This window comes from Gigantopelta aegis, chromosome 3 (assembly GCF_016097555.1).
Source record: "Gigantopelta aegis isolate Gae_Host chromosome 3, Gae_host_genome, whole genome shotgun sequence".
Lineage (NCBI taxonomy): Eukaryota > Metazoa > Mollusca > Gastropoda > Neomphalida > Peltospiridae > Gigantopelta > Gigantopelta aegis.
Window position 1 is genome coordinate 93,021,089 of NC_054701.1, and position 26,011 is coordinate 93,047,099.

Genomic DNA, 26,011 nt, shown 5'->3' on the forward strand with positions numbered 1-26,011 from the left:
CCTGCAGACAATTACATTTTGGTATTTATTATAGTACATTAATAACAATAGTTTATAGCACTGGTTAATCATGATTTTGTAGAGACAGTACTGAAGCATGTTTTATAATTATATATATGAAGAGTTGAAGGCCGAATTATATTCAGTCATGATTGGTCCCAGAGCGATTTTGTATGGATAGATGTAAATGTAACATAACATATATTTGATTGCCAACAAGGTAGGATACACATAAGGTACATGGTCTTAAAGCAAAATTTTGACAGTAAATTGATAAATAAATTATAAGACAGACAGGTCTGTTTGCACCAATATACTCATATTTGATGAATGATGGATAATGCGCTGAAGCGGGAACAGATGGGGGAAAAAACAAGGATACATCTGATTGTAGCCTTAAAGTGAAGGGAATGTTGTTTTTCACCAATGTTGCTAAATGTCTGACATGATTAATGTAATCTAAACTTTAACATGTACCCTCCAGCTCTCATATCTGGTGATTAATGTAAACTTAACATGTAAATATCTTTAACATGTAATCTAAACTTTAACATGTACCCTCCAGCTCTCATATCTGGTGATTATTTCTATCTAAACTTTAACATGTATCCTCCAGCTCTCATATTCTGGTGATTATTTCTCTAAACTTTAACATGTACCCTCCAGCTCTCATATTCTGGTGATTATTTCTATCTAAACTTTAACATGTATCCTCCAGCTCTCATATTCTGGTGATTATTTCTATCTAAACTTTAACATGTACCCTCCAGCTCTCATATTCTGGTGATTATTTCTATCTAAACTTTAACATGTACCCTCCAGCTCTCATATTCTGGTGATTATTTCTATCTAAACTTTAACATGTATCCTCCAGCTCTCATATGGTGATTATTTCTATCTATACTGGTGATTATTTCTATCTAAACTTTAACCATGTACCCTCCAGCTCTCATATTCTGGTGATTATTTCAGCACAAACAGTAAACGACGTAATGATTACATATGGTTAATGTAATCTAAACTATAACCATGATTAGTTTGGCACAAATACTATAATGAATAATAAAACATTTGTAACATTGGTACCAAACACTGGCTTTTATAAAATCGGAATTTTAAATTGTTAGTCATCATGCCAGCTTATGAAAGGTGTAAATCGTGTATTTTTAGTTTTTACGCTAAAATGACATTTTAAAAATGTCCCATATTTGATATTTTGAAACTTGAGATTTTATTTTTGTCTTTTACTGGTATAGCATATAAAATTTAGTTTTACATCTACATGTACATGTATTAAAATGTATATTTATATATATTGGAAAATCTGTTTGTTTTTAAATACTGGGTAGCCTTTTAAAGCCAATACCATAGGCATACAAGTTTATTAGCATAAGAGGGGGCCATTTTTGTTTGGAATATATCTTCATCATACATATTAAATAAAGTTTTTATTTTAAAAATTTATTTCTTTTTGAACTTTTACTCCAAACAATTCCCCCAAATCTGGCAGCCCCACCCTTTGTAGCCTGTATGCCCTTGGCAAATACTACAATATATTTGTGTACCAAGTTCGAAACTAACCACTTTAATTGCTTTGAACTGTACATTATGTATAGAGGAGCTAGTTAACCAAATATTAACCATTTGGAAATTTTAAGTTTTGTTCCTTTGAAATGATGTTTTATTATTCCATTAGTGGAAGCTGTGTTCCAGTATACACGATTGATGTTTGTATGTTATAATTATAATATATATATATATATATATATATATATATATGCTAGCAGTTAGTTTTGTATCTGTACCTTGTACTTGTTTTATTTTTGGTAACATTAAAACCAACTGGGTTTAATAATGCCTGCAAGTTATACCCCCATTGTATTGCTCAGGAACATGCTTTCAGTAAAGCTGGTTACATTGACGTCTGTAAATACATAGGAATACCACGTAACAATATAGCAACTGATTTGTGTTTCAGACTGTTGAATGGCATTGTTGAACTAAACATGGTAACTGTTAGACCTAGAAATTTGATTTGGTTTTGTGATTAATTAACTAATATAATAAACCAGGGTACTGGAGCAATCAAGGCAGATCATGTTCGTGATTACTTGGTGTCGTTACAAACCAGGTGTGATTGGGAAATGTGGATTACAGCTAATCAGTAGGTCTTCATCCAGATTGGCTCACTTTTATGCAGTTCACAAATGAGTTCTAGATTCGGTGCTGATTGTATGCAATGGTTTTTCTGTGATCTCTAAGGCCTGTGGTTATCAAGGTTTTTAAAGTCCAGAAGGAAATCTCTAATGTCACACTCATTCAGTTTGTATGGCATTGCGGTGATGTTAAAGTCTAGACTATAAATGTTTTATAGGTACAGGGCCAGGCCCCGTGCTTATAAACCTTAAAGTCTAGACTTTAATAAAGTCCCGACTTTAACGTCATGGCAACGCCATTCAAATAGCATTACATTAAAGTCTGGACTTTATTAAAGTCTAGACTTTAAGTTTTATAAGCGCAGGCCCAGATATATGATTTTGAACTCAATAATGGCATTTGTTAAATGTTCGGCTTTCTTATTGCACCTTGAAGTCTGGTAATGAACCCAACTTGTTGAATTATATTATTGTGTAAAGAGAACGAGTCTTCACTTGCTCTGCATTCTGTTATTGGAGCTCAGTCTCTTAATTTATAAGACTTGCTTTTGCCCTGTCATATTTGTTTAATGCCAAGATTGTTGTTATCAGTTGATAGACTAAACAACAAACTGAAAAAGTGTTATGGAATAAAAGGCTCTTTTCAGTACAAACTGGCAACAAACCTTTTTAGGGTGAATTCTATATGCTGAATTTGAATCTGCTTATTGTCATTGTTGATTTTACATCATAACAGCATGTTGTTTTTAATGTTACAGTACATTAGTGTGACATTAACAAGAAATATATGTTTGTCATACATCAAAAGAATGGCTTTTTAATTACCATCTTGCACTTGCCATTTTATATGGTCATGATGCAGAATCGAGCAGAATTGAAATAAGCATAAGAAATTCACCTTTAAAAAGTGTGTTGTCAGTTTGTACTAAAAATACCTCATGATGGAAAATGCTTCTCCTATAAATACAGGATAGATTTTAAGAAATCATTAATTCTATCCCACGACTGTGTAACCCTGCCAATCACCACTGGGAGATTTTTCTAACAGGTCTAACAGAGTAATGAAATATGTTTGGTGTATTTATTTGTAACAGTCATGCTGCTATTTAGTACATAATAACCCTTGGTCTGTATTCCACCAGTTATACATGTAAACAATGAAATATGTGATGCAATAAAGTCTGTTGATTATTACATGTTGGGTTTTTAATGTCTGCTAATCCTATTTTTCGATAGTTGACGTATATTTTAATCAGTACAGATATATATAATTATAAAGTTTTAGGATAACTTGAAATTCTGAAAATGAGTATAACTTACATTCAAGTATCATTTTTTTCTTGTTAGATCTAGAATTAATTTTTAAAAAATTAGGTTCGTGTTTAATTTTTGCATTTAGTACCGTTAAGTTGAACCAGACACTACATAAACACCCTACATGTATGTATATATACTGAACAAAAAAAGAAACTTCCGATTTGTACATATAGTATTTGTTGTGTTAAAGAATTCATTGTGTAATGAAATTATATAGGTAGTATTAGCCTTGAGCTGTATTATCAGGATTCATGAATTTTATGGATTATTTTTGCACTGTTAATCGTCGACAACGTGAAATTCAATTTGCACGTGCATGCATGGTTCGACATGTCCCGTGTAGTATTCGGTCAATTTGTTTTACTGACATTGTTGTCAAGTGAACAAAAACACTTCAAAATTAAAAAAAATAATGTTTTTTACATTTTTAGTATGCCAAGAATACCCAATAATTTATGCGAACGGGCGATTGGCATGCTTTATGCTGGCATGTCGACAGAAGACGTTGCAAGGCATGTTGGGAGTTCTAGTCGAGTGATACGAAATCTTCGCGCAAGATTTAGAACGACAGGAAGCACCAACGACTTGCCACGTCGTGGACGTCCGTGTGTTACAACGCGTGGTCAAAACTGCTATATCATGAACACGCATTTGCACAATCAATTCCAAACTGCCACTGCTGCTAACACACCTGGGCTTAATAATAACCGAATCAGTGGGCAAACTGTTCGTAATTGTCTGCGGGAGAAGGGTTTACATGCATGACGTCCTTACGTCGGATGCATTTACGTCGGACCAAGTGATCCTAGTGCTAAGATCACTTCGTAAAACAGGGCTCTGGTATTCACTCTGGGAGGGAGGAATCTATTTACATGCCCAAGTCCACAGACTGTTCAGACACATCCCTCCCAAGTATAATAACCTCCGACTTCACCAGTCACTATGTATAGGACAGAAGGCGTGGGGGCGAGGCAGAATTTGGAACAGTATCAATACATTAGTTTTTAGTAACTTAGATGACCAACCAAAAGTACATTGAAACGAGAGTACCAGAGAAATCAATAATACACCCATCAAAAGTAGATATGGTGACCTAGTTATGGTATGCAACACACACGTCCATCCCAAGTTGTACTTGCAAGCAGGATTTGATGATCCTATATGAATTGAAAAAAACAAAACAAAAGTTTCAAAAATGAAAAGTTTACAGATTGACTTACGGACAACACCATACCACAATACTGAAGATCTAAGACTGGCTCGTAGAAGAAAGTGTATCAGACTAATATATTTTTAAAAAGTACATAAAATTTTGAAGGCAGGTCTAAATGTTTCAAGTCCAATCAGTGTCATTAGAAGGATCTAGTCGAGCTACAAAGGTGCAACTGCTGGTAAAAACCCTGGAGACTAGATCAATATATCTGGTATTTAAAAACAACACTTCCCACATTTTGAAGTTGAATAACAACATTTTGCACATAAGTCTATTGTGTATCAATTAAAAATATGGAGATTTTACATAGTGGTAGTAATTACTTGAGGGTGCAATGGGTCTCAAGTGCTTTTCCTGTTCCAACCAATGATTCATAACATTTCAATATGGTTTGGGTTATCGAGTCTGTAAATAACAACATACAACAGATCCCCGGCTGTTATCAGAGTAGCCTGGTATGGTGGTAGTGTTTAAATTTTGTTTGTAGTCCCCTCTCTGACCAACTGGAGGGAACTATAGGTTTTGTCTACATTTCCCTTGTTTGTCCGAGTGGACGTAGCCCAGTGGTAAAGTGCTTGCTTGATGCGCAGTCGGTCTGGGATCAATCCCCTTCAGTGGGCCCATTGGGCTATTTCTCATTCCAGCCAATACACCATGACTAGTATATCAAAGGCCGTGGTATGTGCTATCTTGTCTGTGGGATGGTGCATATAAAAGATCCCTTGCTGCTAATCGAAAAGAGTAGCACATGAAGTGGCGACAACAGGTTTCTTCTCTCAATATCTGTGTGGTCCTTAACCATACGTCCGTAAATAAAATGTGTCGAGTGCGTTGTTAAATAAAACATTTCCTTCCTTCCATCCCTTGTTTGTCTATCCATCTGTCCCACACATACTTTGCCCATTTTTTGCAGTTATGACCTTTGAACCTTTGAGACATGAAACATTGTTGGGCCTAGAAGCGGACATGTATCGTTTCAGCAGTATTCTCAGAATGCTTGTTTCATGTTGTTCCCTAGACAAAGTGTTTTAATATCATTAATAGCTGTAATTTACAAATAAGGTGGGGTGCCATTAAATATTTTTGCTTCCTTTCATTAACAGTTATCCCTTTCTGGCATATTATTGGCTACAAATGTGATTTGGGGAAGCTAACAATTCCAATTCACTCAAGTCAAACTATAAAGATTTCGAAATGCACAACAAAAACATTTGAGGTTTAATTTATTTATGGCACATACAATATAAAACTACTACAATATAAACTTTTCAAACATGATTGTCTTTCCTTTGACATCTTGTTTGCACCAGGTTAATTTTTTTAAGATATAAGCACATTAACATTCTGTAAAAAAACATGACTAGAAATGTGTCTCCATCTCATGTCATTAGTTAATTCTCCTTGACAATTGTTTCCTCTGACCCATGGTGGGAACCGAGTCCACAGATAACAGACTTTCATACAGGTCATGGAAAACCTGGAAAGTCATGGAATTGGAAAATGTTATTTTTCAGACCTAGAAAGTAATTTTTGATCAGAGAAATTAAACAAATGCAGTCATTATCACAAAAATAATCCTTGAAGAGGTAATAAAAATGCATTAAAAAAGTCAGAAACGAATGGTGAACAGGATATGCGATTAAGTTATACAATGCTCTTTGGCTGTGTTCAATAAAAGGTGAATTACCCCCCTCCCCACAAAATGCTGATTGAAAAGTCATTATGTAACCATCATTCATGTAACTGCACCATTATTCAACTTGGTAATAACCATGTAAATGAAACTGGTTATACCAGTATACGAGGTGGGTTTTGCTGTTTTCACAAAGTGAATGTCTTTCAAATTTTCTGAAACTGAACTTTCACACTGATCACAATTTCGCCTGGGCTGGTTTCTTCACAAAATCCTTCCACCAAGTTGGTCTTCTGAAGACATCTGGTCCCTGAATCATGGCACTGTATAGATGTTTGTAAACCTGACAAAACAAAACAGTTAAAAGAACACTTTTTTATTGTCTTGACAGGTTGTGTTTTTTTTAAACAAAACACATGATAATCTAGGTACTGCTTAATACTGCAAGATACTGTAGATGTTATTAAGTTGGGTCCATTGCAGGTCAGTGCAAGTAACAGTAAATCAACATATTTACAAATTTCAATTAACTAACATTATTTAAATTTGGTAATAAAGTATGAGTGATATTTCAACCCACCAATTTCACAAATCTCACACAAGCATTACTTTTTGGTATTTTCATACATCACTTGGTAGTCGTATCTACCATATTTAAATAATAATTAAAAAGTTTCCAGCTTTTGATATTTGGATCATCTAGCAATGGCAAGTTTATACAAATGATAATAAAGTAAATACCAAACAAATCAGTTTTACAACCACTTTTTACAATTACTCTGTTGATTGCCATCACACATTTTAATAGTCAAGTGTCTCGACTGTCATTAAGAGAAAACGGGTAACAAAACCTCAGAAACAAGACAAAATTATATTATAATATTAAGTTTCCATGTTTCAAGCTCGAATGGTATTACTATGATGTTTACATCTGTAACTAAAACTCACCTGCCCGTCAGAGGTCCCAATCGGAGAGTGTAGCACCCAGTCTGGTGGAGCAATCACATCAACCAAAGCTACAGCATCATCCTTTAGTTCTCGACACAATTGCAGAATAGCTTCACGGATCATTCGAGGTGGATTACTTCCACTAATGTAACCACCTAGTTGACAAGAACAAATAGGAACAGTGTATCCTAGCAGGTAATTTTTTTACATTTCTGGGATCAACTTCTGAGGTTTTTTTATTAAAATAATTTGTACAAAGTAATGAATGAATGAATGAATGAATGTTTAACGACACCCAAGCATAAAAACAAATTTGGCTATTGGGTGTCAAACTAAGGCAAGCAGACTGAATTTATCTGAAATGCTAAAAATTAACTTAAAAGTTTATTTATGGTAGAAAGGTTTAAGCTTTATGAAGATAAGTTCATCTTTTGTTTTGAAATGGGTATCACATCAGTGTATTTTAAACACACATCCACTTCCCCCAATTGTTTGGCAGCAATGAAGATTGTTGAGTAATCTCACCCTGGTAGAACGTGGTCAGATGTTTCTCCATACTCCACAGCCCGTACAGAAGACACATCCTGCGTAAAACTGGTTTCAGATTAGCCGGCGTGGCTACACCATTTGTCTCCTCTATCAGGGCGGTGTACCTCTCCAACACTATGTGCTGAAACAAACAATCAATCAGCTCAATACAGGCCTCCACCACTAGAGTTCACACACTCATAAAATATTCCTAAGGAAAACGTCACTCTGAATTTACCTCAATACAAAACATCAGTGGGTTTACCTCAGTATAGACTTGGTCAGAGTTTACCTCAATATAAACTCAATGTTTTCATCTGGTAATGCATAAAATATGCCCCACTTTTTGAAGCTGAATAGCAGAAAAGAGTGTAAAGTAAAGAACACTGAAAATTCTGCATGAAACCAACTTATTACCTGGGCTTCTAGATAATGGTAACCCCACTCCCATGGCTAGTGATATTCAGACTCCCATGGCTAGTGATATTCAGACTCCCATGGCTAGTGATATTCAGACTCCCATGGCTAGTGATATTCAGACTCCCATGGCTAGTGATATTCAGTCACATTGGGCTAGCCATGCCTGATGGCTAGTGATTTCTGGGAGGTCAAATGTTGCAGTTAAGTCTATTTTGTAAATATGAATATCCTGCCCTCACCCCCAACCCCCCCCCTCCCCCAACCCCCCAATGTTAGTGTTTTTAAGCTCTATCTCTGATTATTACTATCATTTAGTACAATTATATTAACTTAAAGTAAAGTAGGGCTAGTGAAATTTAATCGTGGCTAGTAAATGTTTTAAATCACTGATCCCATGGCTAGTGGATTTTATAAAATTCTAGAAGCCCTGAAATTTAGATTGTCAAAATTATATACAATGGAGAAGCTACTCAAAATATACAGTGCTGTGAGTACTATAAATAATGGTCGGTTAGGCCATTTCTTAAAACCACAGTCCAAATTCTTTTTCTCTGAGTTTACTAAAAAAAAAAGGTTATCTCTTTGAGTTCACTATAAACAAGGCTATCTCTCCGAGTTCACTGTAAATAAGGCTATCTCTCCGCGTTCACTGTAAACAAGGCTATCTCTCCGAGTTCACTGTAAACAAGGCTATCTCTCCACGTTCACTGTAAACAAGGCTATGTGATTTACCTCAATATAAGCTAGGGAGAGAGATCTGGAGTAGTAGGCCTGGCTGTCGTTGCGGGCGGTGAAGGAATCTTTACCCGCTGCTAGCTGCTCCTGAAGCCGTGAAGCGCTCTCAACCAGCAGATAGCACACGAGCCACTTGTAAGCATCCACAACCACTGCAAAATAGTCATCAAGCAGTTCATAGTGATACCTGGCAGTTTAACTTAACAAACTGTATCCGTGAGTACGTATAATAGATAACTCGTTGGACCACCAAGCAATTGCATGTTATTAACTGCTTATCAACATTCTCTCAAGTGTAGAAAACATACTCCTTACTGCTACTCATTCTCCTTCTTAAACAATAATTGTGCATGGAATGTAAAGTTTATAAAGTTTGTTTTGTTTAATGACACCACTGGAGCACATTGATTAATTAATCATCGGCTATTGGATGTCAAACATTTGGTAATTCTGACTCGTAGTCATTAGAGGAAACCCGCTACATTTTTCCTAATGCAGCATGGGATCTTTTATATGCACTTTCTGACAGACTGGAAAGCACGTACCATGGCCTTTGTCCAGTTGCGGTGCACTGGTTGGAACGAGAAAAACCTATCAGCTGAATGGATCCACCGAAGTGGTCTGCATGGAATGTTTACCAACATTTGTTTTGGCATTAACCCCTGTATACAGCATATGGCGTGTATTGTGAAAATGTTTATAATCATTAATAGCTGTTAAAAGATTATATATAATAGGCAGTACAAGTTACTAATGCCCACGTTGGCTTCCCCTGTAGATCACTGGACTTACGTCAACAATTTATTTGCCACTTTGTTGATTATTTTAACTGTTTTTATTCTTGCAGGTAAATCACCTGTGTAGTATGTATAAATTTAAAAAGTAATACCTTAAGACTATGTCAGCTCTCACCTGAAGGCTGTAAACAATCAGCCACGGTCTGGCACATGAATCTGGACAAAAGAATCTTATCCAGTCTGCCCAGAAACTGGACGCTGCCCAGTGGAGTTTCTAGAGGTTTTCCTGTAGTGAAAACCCAATATATCTATCATGTCAACCATATATCCATTCACTATAGCTACATCCATACACAGAAGTGAAAAGTAAACAGCATAGACAAGTATTTACTAATGTTTATCCAGCAACCACTGCTTCTATTGGCCGATTAGGATGACTGATTCAAGCAAAGTCATAAAGGTATACTAGCAGATTATCACTTTTGATGTCATGCAGATCATCATACATAGGTAAAATAACAGAAATCTGCTTTTCCCATTAATGTTTGATGGACTGCATGATAAAAATAATAACATAGGATATTGGCTTTATCCTGTTCAAACCTCACAGTATTTCTGATTCTTACCGTCACAAGATAAAGTCATTAACTAGCTATTCTCTATGTAATACAGACTGACAGTGAAACGATAATGAAGCACACACCTTTCGTCTGCCTGGCCACCTCCAGCATACCGAGCAGATAGTTACTGGTCTGCTGCAATATGACGTTGTTGTCTCCCTCGTAGGTCAAATTCGGGTCGTGATCGTTCCGAAGATCGCCTAGCCGGTTTACTGCAAGAGATGAGGAAAGAGTCAAAACATAGCAAATCAAACTGTCATCCATCAAACAAAAAGTTACAGTTTCGTTTGTTTAATGACACCACTAGAGCACATTGATTTAATAATTATCAACTATTGGATGTCAACCATTTGGTAATTTTGATAATATAGTCTTAGAGAGGAAGCCTGCTATATTGTTTTAGTAGTAGCAAGGGATCTTTTATATGTACCACCCCACAGAGATGATAGCACACATCCTTTGATGTACCAGTCGTGGTGGACTGGCTGGATCAAGAAATAGCCTAATGGACCCACTGACGGGGATCGATCCTAGACTGTCTATGCATCAGGTGAGCATTTTACCACTGAGCTACATCCAAGAGAGGACAGAACATAACTCAACCTTTTCAGAGCACAATAATACATGATGGCATCAAGGATAAAACAGATGAAAACATTACCTACATTACTGTGGCATTTTCAACAGCAATTTTGCAGTTAATGTAATTTAATTTGTGAGGATTACAAAAAATATTAATTAAAGAAAGTAATACAAAAGTTTCATGGCAAAATAATGGCAGAGGAAAATTTAAAACACCAATGGCAATCTCCATGGCATGACTGACTGACGTGGTTAATTGTAAAGCTTGAAATACCCATGTATAGAATGAGTGAAAATATTAACGAGAGCCGAGACTGTTTACCTTTAAAATAGCCGTGTCCACCACAGGCCTCCCGACATTCCTGTATGCAGTCTCGTGCCAGCCAGCCTGAGACGGGTTTACTAGCACACGACAAAGCATGAATCTCACGTCCTAGCTCAGCCTGGAAGTTCAGATTACAAACAAAATAAATTTATCTACAGTCTTAAATACTAAACGATAATATGAATTTCTCTCTCACTATTAATAATTTTAAAATTATTGTAATTGGATTAACAAAATGTTTAAAGAACATTTATGAAAACAGAGTGCCGAATTTACACAGCCTGTTTTAGACTTACACGCATGTAACTACATACATTTACTATGCTTAAACACCTACGTTTAAGAAAAACAGGCTTCATAAATTCGACCCACAATGTTTAGCTATACCCTGTACACGCAAACACACTGAGTATTCTTAGTCAATAATTCAAGTTTGGTTTGCATAAAACATTTGTTTAACGTAAACAACTCTATATTTAATCTGTCTTTACTATTGCATATCTTGACTAATTGACCAAAAAATACCTAAAATTTTGTTGTTAAAGATAAGTATAGATTCACAGCTTGTAATTAAAAGTGACGAGTACATTCCCACCTGCCTCTCAGAGTTGTCTCCCATCATCATCCCAATCCGCAGAGACACATAGTCTAAGAAAAACGAATGTGAGAAGAGTTCCATACCAAATGCTGCGGCTAAATATGGAAGAAGACGCCATTGCTAAAAGAAAATATTTAAAAATAAAACATTATACAGTGAAACCCCTCAATACCGGACATCCATGGGACCAAGTAAAATGTCCGGTTTTCAGAGGTGTCCGGTTTTCAGGGGTCTGCTTACTCTTTATTTCGCTAAACAAACGTTTAAAAAAAACCCAACACATTCACACAATAGGAAGGCAGCAAATTAAATTCCCTGTTATTTGTGTCAATCTTTGAAGCAAATCATGAGACATGTTTGTGAAGGATCACATTTAAGACCTTAAAACACACTCGTAACTTAATAAAGACATCTAACCCAAACCCGAACTCCGCTAATGTTAACCATAATTACAACACAATCAATGTGTTTACAGTACTTAACTCCATACCAAAGCTTGCGATCAGTCCTTTTAATTGTTTATTGTCAAGTTGCTAATCTTGCCTGCTGAGTGGTACCTGTACTGTATGCAGCAGTGATTACACTGATAACAGCGATCTCGAGCATGCGCATATTGCACTAGCCATCGGTGTTCACAGACAGGTGGGCGCCATATTGATTGGTATTGGTTTGATCGTCCGGTTTTCAGGGGTAGGATTTACACTAAGTTGACACATTGGGACCGAATTGTTTGTCCGGTGTTCAGTTTAGAGGGGTTTCCGGTTTAGAGGGGTAAAATATAGTGTTAAAAGATGTGTAAATCACGAGACCGCGGAAAACGTCCGGTTTAGAGGGGGTCCGGTGTTGAGGGATTTCACTGTAATAATAATTATAATAATTTGAGGAATAATTCTCCAGTTAAAATGTTATCATTACTTCAACAAGAGTACCAGTGAGGTACATGATATGCCCTTCAAAAGTAGGTTGTGGTCACCTAGTTATAGTACGGCCATCACAAGTGGTATTTGCATGCAAGGTTTGATGATCCAGTACGAACTGATAAAAACGATTGGTGCATATAAAAAAAGATACACTCACATATACACACAGAGAATGAGTTTAACATTTAATGGTTAAATGCACTGTGCACCCACTTCAAACTAATACACACCCAAACCCAGTTGATCAGTCCATCCAATCCATTCAAACCAAACACCATCCATCTGTCCATCCATCCATCCAATTAGACCTTGCTGACAAGCTTTGCAGTGATAAACTGAGAAACTAACATACCAGCTGAACTATGAGACAAGTTAAAGTTTGTTTTGTTTAATGACACCATTGGAGCACATTGATTAATTAATCTTTAATCATCGGCTATTGGATGTCGAACATGTGGTAATTCTGACATCAGAGGAAACCCACCACATTTTTCCTAATGCAGCAAGGGATCTTTTATATGCACTTACCCACAGACAGGAAAGCACATACCATGACCTTTAACCAGTTGTGGTGCACTGGTTGGAACAAGAAAAACCTCATTTGTTGAATGGATCCACTGAGGTGGTTCGATCCTGCAATGCAAGCACCTCAGGTGAGCACTCGACTGACAGAGCTAAATCCCACCCCTCAAACTATGAGACTATGAAAAAGAGTAACACCTACTTGCAGCTGGTATTCTAAGACAGGAATTTCCTTGTCTGTTGGTCCAAACTGGTGTCTGACGGCTGAGTACCGGATGGCTATAACCAGAGCTAGTTTCATGTTAGTAGCACCAAAGCCAGTGATGCCAACTCGACCTGCTGACAAAACCCCAAGGGATGCACCGAATCTCTTGTTGGCATCCTAAACCAAACACGTTCAACTAATTATTACAACATTAAAAAGGTTGCCTTTCAACAGATATAGTAATGATTTGAAGCAGATTATTATGTAATATTTCTTGTAATATGACAAATAGAAAACTATTTGAAGAAAAGATATAAAGTCAGACCTCGTTACAACGACTGTCGTTACTATGACATTTACACCATCTGACCACAAATTGTTGGGAACGAACATATACCAATGTTATTCTGTTCATTACACCGGAATTCACACCTTCCGACACTGACAGAGCAAATTAAGAACAAAGGTGCACCCAACGTCTAAAACACCTCTTTACAACGACATTACATAATCACAGATGCCGTAGTACATTGGCAGTACACACAGCCATTTGGCATCCTTGATCCTGTCGTGAGCCAACAGTGTCACATGATGTCCGAGTTACTGATGTCGGCTAACTCTGTAGACGTGTATTGCTTGTGAACATAAGTCTTTCGTCATTCAATTAACTTCGAACAATCAAGTCTACTAGTTTTATGACATTTTGTAAAGGAAGTAGGTACCAATCAATTAGACCGACTGTGAATGCACTTTGATTAATAATAATATACTTAGTATTTAATGATGATCTGTGATCCATCCCCCTCGGTGGGACCATTGGGCTATTTCTCATTCCAGCCAGTGCACCATGACTGGTATATTAAATGCCTTGGTATGTGTTATCCTGTCTGTGAGATGGTGCATATAAATGATCACTATTGACACCTAATAGCCAATGATTAATAAATCGATATAACAACAATTTTGATATAACAACAAAGTGACCCAGGGACGAACGTGGTTGTTGTAACGAGGTCCGACTGTATTTGATTACAGTACCTCAGCACACTTTAAATCATGCCTATTTAATATCTAACATATGTTATTTTGAAAACATTTTGATAATAACTACTTTTACGAAAACCCCAAAAGGGGTCATGTATATGCACTTTCCAGACAGCACAACACATGTATACCAACACCTTTGATATACCACCAGCAGGGCACGGGTTGAGGCAGACAAAACTGAAGCCCAGGGAACCTGTGTGACCCCATGACTAATCACACCACAGAGTGACATTCCACGTGAAAACCCCTGAAAAGGGAATTGGTCAGTCAGTGTTTCAGTGATTTACAGCCACAGCCTCTCCTTAGTGTATATGTGGGATATCTTATGTTATATACAGAGATGCCAACCCTAGTTAGAGTGTCATAGGAATCTAGGCTTTCAAAAATAGGAATCGCATACCCCAAAATAGGAACGTTATCAGTGATGGCTCAGGAGCGCGTTTTTTAACCTTTCCACTTCGACATTTTAATAAAGTCAAGTTCAAGGCCGTACCCAATCAGCAAATATCAGAGCTGTTCGGAAGACCGATTGCTAGACTGGTTTATTCTATATCGCCACACATGCTATGCTCACTATTAGGAATTCATAAGTTTAAAGAACAAGGCAGGAAACCAATCTATGATTGTTGATGGTAAAGAGGAAAAAGGTTCCATTTCTCAGGTGTTAACAACATTTGTGCCTCCCAAAATATGATCAGACACCAAATACGCGAAATTATGATTTTCTTTCTAAAAATTGGAATTTCGAACAAGACAATTGTAATAGCGTAATCTATTCTCTAAATTCGTAATGATTCTGCCAAATTCATAATGGATGGCATCTCTGTTATATAGAGGATACTCCCCGAGTGTCTTGTGATATCATAATTTATCAGCACGAGTTGAGAAGTATGAAATTCGAGGCTTACTGAGGATTTTTATACTTTTATCAATGAGTGCTGAAGCATTATGATATCACAAGACACAAGGGGGGTATTCTTTTTATCATCCATTATCAATCTTTTCATTTGCAACAATGGTAAACAATGTCAGTAATGTGGGTTGAATGTCACGATATTTGGCAGCGGTAAACTAGTAGAACAACAGTTGCGTGACATCACTAATGACAGGTTTAGCACTGATACATACACAGTGACGTAACAAAAACACTGATACATACACAGTGACGTAACAAAAAGAAGCTATATCTCCAAGGAGAATATCGCAGAAGATATCGCAAATTAGTACCAGCAATATCTCCTACAAAGGACTTTAATGGATGATAAACTGTGATCTGTTAATACTGTATGTAGAGAAGACACCATAAGAGACCAGTCACCCTGTACTGAATGTGTGTTAACTCGGAAAACTAATTTTATCCACGACATTGTACATCAGCCAGCAGTTTCAGTGTGACAAGTAGTTAACATGTTTATACCTTGTATGGAGTCACATAGTGTCCTGCCTCTGTGATATCACCAAATTTATCCAGCAAATTTTCTCGAGGAATTCTGTACATGTCAAATGCTAAAAAGCTGTAACATAAAATTAATAAGCTATTACAAGAATACTCAATTATTTCACATACCAGTAACTGTTACAAAAAATAAAATTTAAATATTTAAAAAATAATGTCAACAGGTAAACAAAAACATGCTTCATACAGTAATATTTAAGGTTTGACCATAATTATTTCTGGGCTCATGCAAGTATGAACAGAACAAAAAAACAAACACATGGATGACTCTATGTACAGAATTATACAAACGTAAGCACATTTTTCTGTCAGTTCATACTTGCCTGAACCAAACATATACGAAGTCAAATCTTGTAATTAAAGTTATGTGCATAGTTTAATACACATCTGTAGTATAATTTGAACAAACTTTATTGACACGTATGTGGTTTCGAAAAACAAACGTTAATTTACTAACTGTAGACTCAGGTGATCATCAAATGATGTAATTTGGTAAACACAATTTTGATAAATGATGTCTTTTTCGCTGATCTTAACTTCACGATTTTTTTTTTTTTCCAACCAATCAGGTTTTTGTAAAGGGTGTAGACAGAACGAAAATGCAATTATTACAGTAAGTTAACTCAGTACAGTACTTTCTTCTCTAAGCTATCTACTTCACTACGTTTTAAGCTGATGGGTGTATAGTAGGTGGTTACAAGTGCCTCTCAACGATGACAGAAGTAACCACTGAACATTCCCCGAAGTAGTCAGACTAAGTCCACAGCTAAAAGCTGATGGCGCATGGCAGGTGTGTGGCACGGATAGCCACAAAAGAAAAGCACATGTCACAGTTAGAGACAAGGACTGAGATGTGGAGGTGGACAGCAAAAGAAGTTGAAAGATGGGAGGAGTTGCCAGATAAGGAAGAAATGAGAGGGAATTCAAAGAAGAGAAAGGAAAGGGGGCAGTGGGATAAAAAAAAGAAAGAAAAACATTTTAAGCTGATAAAAGCAAAGAAACAGGTCTTCTTCTACTGTTCCAGACTGAAACTTACAGACAACCTGTATCTGAAACAGCGGGGTAGGACCTAAATAACTGAAACTTACAGACAATCTACATCTGAAACAGTGGGGTAGGACCTAAATAACTGAAACTTACAGACAACCTGTATCTGAAACAGTGGGGTAGGACCTCAATAACTGAAACTTACAGACAACCTACATCTGAAACAGCAGGGTAGGACCTAAATAACTGAAACTTACAGACAACCTGTATCTGAAACAGCGGGGTAGGACCTCAATAACTGAAACTTACAGACAACCTGTATCTGAAACAGCGGGGTAGGACCTCAATAACTGAAACTTACAGACAACCTACATCTGAAACAGCGGGGTAGGACCTAAATAACTGAAACTTACAGACAACCTACATCTGAAACAGCGGGGTAGGACCTAAATAACTGAAACTTACAGACAACCTACATCTGAAACAGCGGGGTAGGACCTAAATAACTGAAACTTACAGAGAACCCTGTATCTGAAACAGCGGGGTAGGACCTAAATAACTGAAACTTACAGACAACCTACATCTGAAACAGCGGGGTAGGACCTAAATAACTGAAACTTACAGACAACCTACATCTGAAACAGTGGGGTAGGACCTAAATAACTGAAATGTACAGACAACCTGTATCTGAAACAGCGGGGTAGGACCTAAATAACTGAAACGTACAGACAACCCCGTATCTGAAACAGCGGGGTAGGACCTAAATAACTGAAACATACAGACAACCCCGTATCTGAAACAGCGGGGTAGGACCTAAATAACTGAAAGGTGGTAGAGCATTAAAAAAACAATAAAGGCATAGTAATACAGTCTTTTACATTTAAAACATTAATTTTTCATCTATTTCTAAGAGCTACTACCCTCCTTACTCCTCCCAACTATACATGGCCAGAGCTGACCAGGGTTGTATAATCAAACAATGCTTTATCTTCCAGAAGAATCAACATTTTGCCCCCCGAGTTTACCCGTTATCAATGCCGTTGAGTCCAATCTTCTCCCCCATGTCCCCCAGTGTGAGGCCGGGTAATGTGAACAACGTCTTCGGGTCACGCAAGGGCACAACAAACGTGTGTAACCCGTGACACTGGCCGTCGGGGGTGAACAGTTGGGCGTACACCACACCATGGGTCGCCGCCTTTCCCAGGTTCCCGATCCAGATCTTTGCAGCTTCGATGTCAGGCGTGTTCAAAACAAATTCCTAAAATAAATACGTAATTCTTAAGTAATATGTTAAAAGAAGGAGACAAAATAAACAAGATTTTTAAATATATTGTTTGCAAAAAAAACACTGGTTGTAATGTAATTTGTAAAAATTATATCTATTTCCATGGGATAATTATAAGTCATAGACATATTTTTAACATTCCAAACATTATTTAAAATAGTTACTAATCATAAGTATCTCAGGAGATCTTTGTAACGTTTTTGCTGATTGTTCCTTTTCAAATAGTTTATGTGTCATTATATGGAAGTTATGGTAATATTTTACTAAATACATTCATCAGCAACATCTCTTTCTGCAATATAAAACTGTGTATATAACATACTATGATGCATTTCTACCACCTGTTCTGTGTATTATTTATGACCTGAAATCACCTTCGTTAACGGATCGTATGTGGCTGTAGTACGCATGGCCTTCGTGTTACTACCATGACTCATCTCCGTCAAAGCAAAACAACCGTAATTCTGGAAAACAAATACATTTCTCAAGTCATTAAACTGAACCACAAAACCACTTGTATTCAAATACATTTCTCAAGTCATTAAACTGAACCGCAAAACCACTTGTATTCAAATACATTTCTCAACTCATTAAACATTTCTCAACTCATTAAACTGAACCACAAAACCACTTGTATTCAAATACATTTCTCAACTCATTAAACATTTCTCAACTCATTAAACTGAAAAACAAAACCACTTGTATTCAAATACATTTCTCAAGTCATTAAACTGAACCACAAAACCACTTGTATTCAAATACATTTCTCAAGTCATTAAACATTTCTCAAGTCATTAAACTGAACCACAAAACCACTTGTATTCAAATACATTTCTCAAGTCATTAAACTGAACCACAAAACCACTTGTATTCAAAATCAGGTCTGAAAATATGTGCCTGCAATCAGCAGTGTTGCCGCAAAAACCTGTTACAAAAATTATCTGTCATGGCATATCACATATTTACTTTGTTATCATAAGTTGCAACTGTATCTCTGTACACAAGACAGTTATAAAGTTTATTTTGTTTAATGACACCACTAAAGCACATTGATTTATTAGTCATTGGAGATCAACCATTTGGTAATTTTTCCATTAGTAGCAAGGTATCTTTTATATGCACCATCCCACAGAAAGGTTGGCACATACCACGGAAATTGATATATCAGTTGTGGTACACTGGCCCACCGACTGGGATCGATCCAACACCATCACAGCTCTTATAATTCACTGTCTGAACCTGTGTGTCTAAAACTTTCAGTCTAGAATCAGGATTTTAACAATGTCTTGAGACTTTAACATTATGGCAAAGCATCATTAAAGATTTTAGTTAAAGTTGTATACGTGCTTTGTTTAAAGGACTGCCATTTACCAGAACAATACTTAGAGAAAAACTAACAAGCTATGAAGAATGACAAATTGTCTGTCCTGAGTGAATGAATGTTGTAAACCCAAGCCTCTGGCGAGGTTTTTACAACATTCATTCACTAGGGACAGATAATTTGTAACTCCTTGTTGTGAGTTGGTTATTCTCTTTATTACACATTGTTAATTTTAACCGATTTTTAATATAATAATATGTTTATAACAAAAAATAATACGACAGTGGTTGAATTAGAAAATAATTATTTTTCTAATCTATTAAAGCCACTGCTTATGAAAATATACCATTTTATGTTTATGAAACAAATGAGTCAAACATTTTCTGTAAATCTTTGTAGATTGTATAATGTATGTGTAATCAGACTCCTGAATGGAAACAGTATATGAATGAAAGTGAAATTCTGGCCATGGCAAACAACCAACCAAACGCCATGATTTTTAAGCCAGCCAATCAGTGGCTGTAGAAGCAATCTGCACACTGCAGAAATCGAAAAAATATTACCGTATATTTGAGACCATACAGGTAATAAATATATGTATTTCCTTCTCTATTTTGTAGGGGAAATAACTTTTCCAAAACTGATATAGTATAAACAAACATTTCTTTGGTCAAAGTCAGTTGTCAAATTTTATAAAACAAAACTTTTCTCATTGTCATGCATACTTACATACCTCAAATGTTTTGCACTTTTCAGCCAATTCTTTATGCCTATCCGATCCCATAGATACCAATGTTCCTCCATACATCTGCAATATACAACAACTGATATTGACAGCAAATTAATATACAGTGAAACACCTTTAAACCGGACAACCATGAAACCAAGACAAATGCCCGTTTTAAGAAGGATCCAGTTTAGTTCTGTCCTTATTTTTAAAAAGGTACTATGCAAAGAGTCCGATTTTGAGGGAATTCCGGTTATTAGAGGGTCCCGTTTTGAAAGGTTTCACTGGTCATTCTACCAACAGGGCATAATAAAAGAGTTAAAGTACATCAAGTAAATGTGTCTATTCATACTGTATGTAGGTCCATAGAACCGTATCCAGTGCTGCCACTGTGTATTTTCAAAACAAAGTATGGAATCTTGCCAAAAGAAAGTATTAAATTGTCTCAAAAAAAAGTATTTAAAAAGTATAATTTTTCATCAACTTACCCAGACAGGTAACCATATGAAATTCGCTACCTTTGTCCTACTAATGTTTGCTGCTTATGACCAACCTCAAGGAATGGTGTGTACCATGTTGTGAGGATTTGTGATTGTTGAACACTCTGTTCTGCATATTTCAGTACTCTGTCACTTGGTCACTGAGAGCAGCAGGATCAGAGTATAAAAAGTAGTATTTCCAAGAAAAAAGTATAATACTTTTTAAAACGTATAAAGTGGCAGCACTGCATATCCATATCCTATAAAACTAATTCAAAGATAATTTTTTCAAGTTTTATGCCTCAAATACGGAATGTGAAACCTGAATGACTATTACATGTACATATCTCACTGTTGAAGATCTGAAGATCTATATAAGGATTTAACACAGGTACAAATTAAAAAATGTTTACATTGGCCCAATGGACAAGTAGACTAGAAAGGCTACTAATCCAGGACTCACACTTTCTAAATACTATTTTCGGGTTAGTCAATTTAAAAATACATAAGAAAACTATTAAAATGTGGTTACGTTAAAACATTTTTTTAATTTGCCAAAGACTAAATGTACTGGTAGCCACTTTGTATTAAAATTAGCAAATGGCTAATTTGGCAATGGACAGGGTGAGCTCTGTTAATCTCTATGGGAAAACCTCTGAGGTTTTTTTCACATTATTGGTTGAAACTACATATGTGTACATTATGTCACTTATAGGTATGCAACATTTGTTAATTAAAAAAAACCCTCCCCAAAACCCAACCTTTTGTTTCACTGCATAAGAATAACATTAGAATATTTCTAAATGGCCTGGGGACTAACTCCATGTACTTATCTAGGGTGAGGGGGCATATTTTAAGTCTACATGTAATTTCTATTTTAAATTTCAAAATACATGTTGTTAAAAAATACATTTCTACACAATAACAGAGCTCTTGAATTTTTAAAACATACATGTATATGGGTTTGTTTGATTGCTGATTTCAGGAACAATGCAGTTTTTGAAGTTATGTGAATTTAAGTATTGCTGAACTCCAAAAGTTAGACATTGGGTTTGACAATTTTTTTTTTTTTAAATGTTTGTGTATAAGAAAGACAACTCTACCTCATTATTGAGCTGTATTTTGGTGGCGACAGAAGGGTCGACCATGTAAATACATTCAGAATGAATTAAATGCTTCAGCGGATTTCCAAAGAGCTCCTCGTCTGAAAGGAAATTATAGTCATGGATAGCTTTACTCCTCTTAAAGGCAAGTTCTCGAACAATGTTGAGCGGGGGCGTTTCAAAGTCACGTGCAAATAACGGATCTTCATGAAGAGTAGTCCATATTTTTTGCTGAAAGTTTAAAAATATTAACAATATACTCCAAGAAGGTAAAATTATATTTAGGAAAAAAACACACATTTAAAATTAAATATGACAAATGATTTAAAGTACATGTAATGGGAACATTTTGTTTTTAAAATCTTGATTAACGATATTTCTATTTTAATTTTTTATAATTGTGTAGCAATCTCTGAAACTTGTGTAGCGAACTGCGACACAATACTTAACCAAATGTTCCCTGATGTACATGTATGTAAAGTATACTTTCATCAAACATGAAAATACAAAAAAATGTGGAGGGAGCATTGTAATGATGTACAAGAATATCTCTTCATGAATTATATTAATTTGTTTGCATCAAATTAATTTTTAACTTTTTGGTATGTGTGTGTGTGTGTGCATGCATGTGTGTGTGTGTGTGTTTTAGGGTTTCCATGAGTACTCGAGTACGGGTGAGTCTAGCAAGGAAGAACACTCATTTAATTATATTTTTTAAAGGTCATTTTACCATATGCTTACTGCCGGTTACATTATGGGGTTAATAGCCGCTTTGAGACATGGAGGGAAAACAAAAGTCGAATGTGTGGAATGCAATAGGTTATTATATAATGGCAAGATATGGTTATGATATTCAGCACTGGAATTAAGAGGCATAGTGCTATTAAAGTATTTTACGTTATTCCTTTGTCTCATTATGATCTAGCGTGTCGGATACTTGGGTCTGGGTCGAGTTTGACCCTTGAGCACTCGAGTCCAATATTTTGGACTTGTGGGGGCCCTAGTGTGTGTTCATGTGTGTGTGTGTGTGTGTATGCATACGTGCATGTGTGTGTGAGTGTAAATATTAATTTCAAATAGGTGGGGTACATGGAGACCCTCTACCACATTGGTTAACAATTTGTTAATTGTGAAACATTGTTTTCATCCAACATCGGGGAACATTTTGTTTTCAAAATCTTGATTAGCAATATTGATTAGTAACTTAAAGTTACAATTGATTAGCAACTACTGATTAATGAATTAAAATTGTATAGCGATCTTGGAAATGACACAATGTGATACTGAACAAAATTCTTCCTGGCATTTATTTATTTCTCATGCATGTGATGTACAACGAACATATTCATTACACAATTAGTAATATATCAGAATATGACCATTTAAATCAAAATAAAATTGTTCATTTCATAGGCCCTATATATATGTATATATATGGATCATATAATATGGCATGACATACATTGGACAACATAATAAGAACATAAAATGGTTCAAAACACACGAAAGCTGGGTCTGGATCTGGTGAGTGTGGCAAAGATGCCACGTCTGGTGTATTTTGACATCTGTAATGTTCATATCTTTCGATAAATTTGGTTCTATAAACATTAACAATAAGTATGAGAAATCCACATTGATTATGTATACCTTTCCTGTTGGTTATTAATAAAAATGAATCCATGAATAAGATTTGAACATTGTGCAGCTGCCAGTCTGGCAGTGTAAAAGTGTTGCGCATGTTCTATGTCGTCTGTTGACAGATCTATAGTTTGCGCCAGCACAGAAGTGGTGTATTTTGTTACATTCGATTCAGTGCATTTCATTTTCAACTTGTCACTCGTAGTAGTCGTACCATATTCGCCTGACCCAGACCCAGCCAGTGTGTTTTGGGCCTTAGTATTATTAAGAAAATAAATAATAAAGAAACATAAATTAAGTGAAACCTTAAAGTGTAATATGTCTTCTCCTTCTAGATGAAGTTTCATTAATTTCCAGTCAAACGAAGCTTTCTTTCTGTAAACATCAAGAGGTCCAGGGGGCAAGTCTTTCAACAGGGGTTTATCAGACTGAGTCTGTGGCCAGTGTTGGCCGTCACGAGATGGCATCGTCGCCAAACAGTCAATCACAGAATTAACGCAGCAGTACTGTTCTGCTTATATTAAAGAATACAGTGGTAAACTAACAATTCTCGTTTTACAATTTAAAAGTAGATAGGATATACGAGTCGAGATCAAAGTACAAAAGTTGATATTACACATTGTCACATGGATTTGTTGTCGATAAATGTTAGTCTCGATATGTTATAACGCTAGTCTCGGTCGACAGAGTCCAGTAATTCGCAAATCCGTAATCTGCCGAAGTGTTTTCGTTTGAAGCTACGATACAGGGACGTCGGTGCTCGTGCGACGTAAAAAAAATAAATAATAATAATAATAATATATAAATTAAAAAAAAGAGTAAAAATAACCAAACAAAAAACCCGTGTAGTAAGGAGAACCCCCTTCCCACTCGCTCCGTCTATTATCAATTCCCCCCCACCCCCGATGCCACTGTAATAGGCCTAGACCAGTGTGCTGCTGACAAACGATACGAGTTTACCATTAGATGATTTGGTTAAGGTTGTGGCTATTCACGAACAGACCTACATCTTAATTACTAGTTCATTATAATAAACATCGAGTTTATTTTAATGCACTACGACTGCTCAATCTGTTTTGGGGTAAATTATAATTTCTTACACACCCGTTGGTGAGAACATCAGGTGTTATTTTTGATAAGACATAGTTGTTTACACATGTAGTCTACGTGTGTTAACAATTTCAAGACATGCGACTGGCTGCTCGTGGGTGATGACCAGGTCACCAATGTCATACGTCCAATAAAAAAACAACGCGATGGAAATCGATTACACTGTGACGTTTAGTTAACCTGACAATAATGTGTCTGTGATGCGTAAGTCAGCTACAAGTGTAACGGCTGTAAATAATTTTTAGTCGAAAAAGATGTTGAAGTTTGCTTAAAACCTGGCTTTTGAGGATATGTAAGAAATAGAATAATAGGCCTACATTCGTGTCCGTTAGAATCCATTTATCTCACAACTCGATCGTTGTTTAAAAACGTAGCCTATCAAACTCGCTTTCGCTCGTTAGATACATTTTAAAACAATTCGTTGTGAGATAAATGGTATCTAACGGCCACTGTTTTTAAAGCATATTAATATTTATAAACAGACAGTTGTTATTCAAATGCTTACCTTTTTATTAGTATATCTACGCTTGACATGAGCACTAAACTGGCCGCTAAGTAGCTAAGTTTTATCGCCATGATCGCACGTGCGTCAGAAACTGTAGCATGCATCAGCAGTAAATAGTGTTGGGAATCGATTGGAATGTCATCATCGATCATCGATTATAATCGGTTGGCACCATCCGATCAACTTTCGATTACACAATCGGTTAGAATATAAGAATTGGAATAATAAGGGTCATATACCTATTGCCTTGTTCACCGGGATCTGGACCCTACGGATGGTACATTTTACCTTTTATTTATGTTGTCATGAAAATAAACACTAACCCCATATTTAAATCAATTATGGCATCTAAATTGGGGGTACAATTACAGTTAGCATTTTCCCACACAATCGATTACGGATTTTTATAATCGATCATCAAATCGGTAGAGCGAAACCGATCAATGTTCTAATATAAATTGATCTTTGGAACATCACTAGCAGTAAATATTGACCACGTAACCTGTTTCGGTAGTAGTATAGGGGCCTGCCGTGTGCCATGACCTACTTTTCCGTGACCTTGACCTTGGTGTAGGTGTGACATCATAGTCTGACCTTGGCATAGCTGTTTAGGTGTGTGACCTTGAGGAGGATAACACCCCGCCCGTGTCCCTGATCGACTTAGGCCCTAACCGATTTGTTTAGCATTGACCGACTTAGAGGGCAGTGACTGGTATACCTGGGCAGGTGTGCGACCTTGGTGTAAGTCATAGCCTTGACGTACTTAGTGTGTGACTCATCGCCTAGCCTTGACAGGGATGGTGTAGGATCCCTAATTGCTACTAATGGGAAAGTGCAGCGGGTTTCCTCTCTAAAACTGTCAGAAGTATGTTTCACATCCAATAGCCGATGATT

General features: G+C 36.3%; 1 protein-coding gene across 1 annotated transcript; it reads right to left on the minus strand.

The window, feature by feature from the left end:
• Positions 1 to 5,896: 5,896 nt before the first annotated feature.
• LOC121369361 (peroxisomal acyl-coenzyme A oxidase 3-like) lies at positions 5,897 to 24,418 on the minus strand. Its single transcript, XM_041494391.1, has 15 exons — positions 23,808 to 24,418; positions 21,865 to 22,095; positions 20,289 to 20,363; positions 18,609 to 18,698; positions 17,975 to 18,207; positions 15,924 to 16,020; positions 13,457 to 13,636; positions 11,810 to 11,932; positions 11,212 to 11,332; positions 10,391 to 10,519; positions 9,863 to 9,973; positions 8,948 to 9,102; positions 7,793 to 7,937; positions 7,268 to 7,422; positions 5,897 to 6,662 (listed from the first exon to the last, which is right to left on the minus strand). Exons 1-15 carry the CDS (start codon positions 23,967 to 23,969, stop codon positions 6,558 to 6,560), a joined length of 2,112 nt encoding a protein of 703 aa, XP_041350325.1. The 5' UTR covers positions 23,970 to 24,418; the 3' UTR covers positions 5,897 to 6,557.
• Positions 24,419 to 26,011: the final 1,593 nt, after the last annotated feature.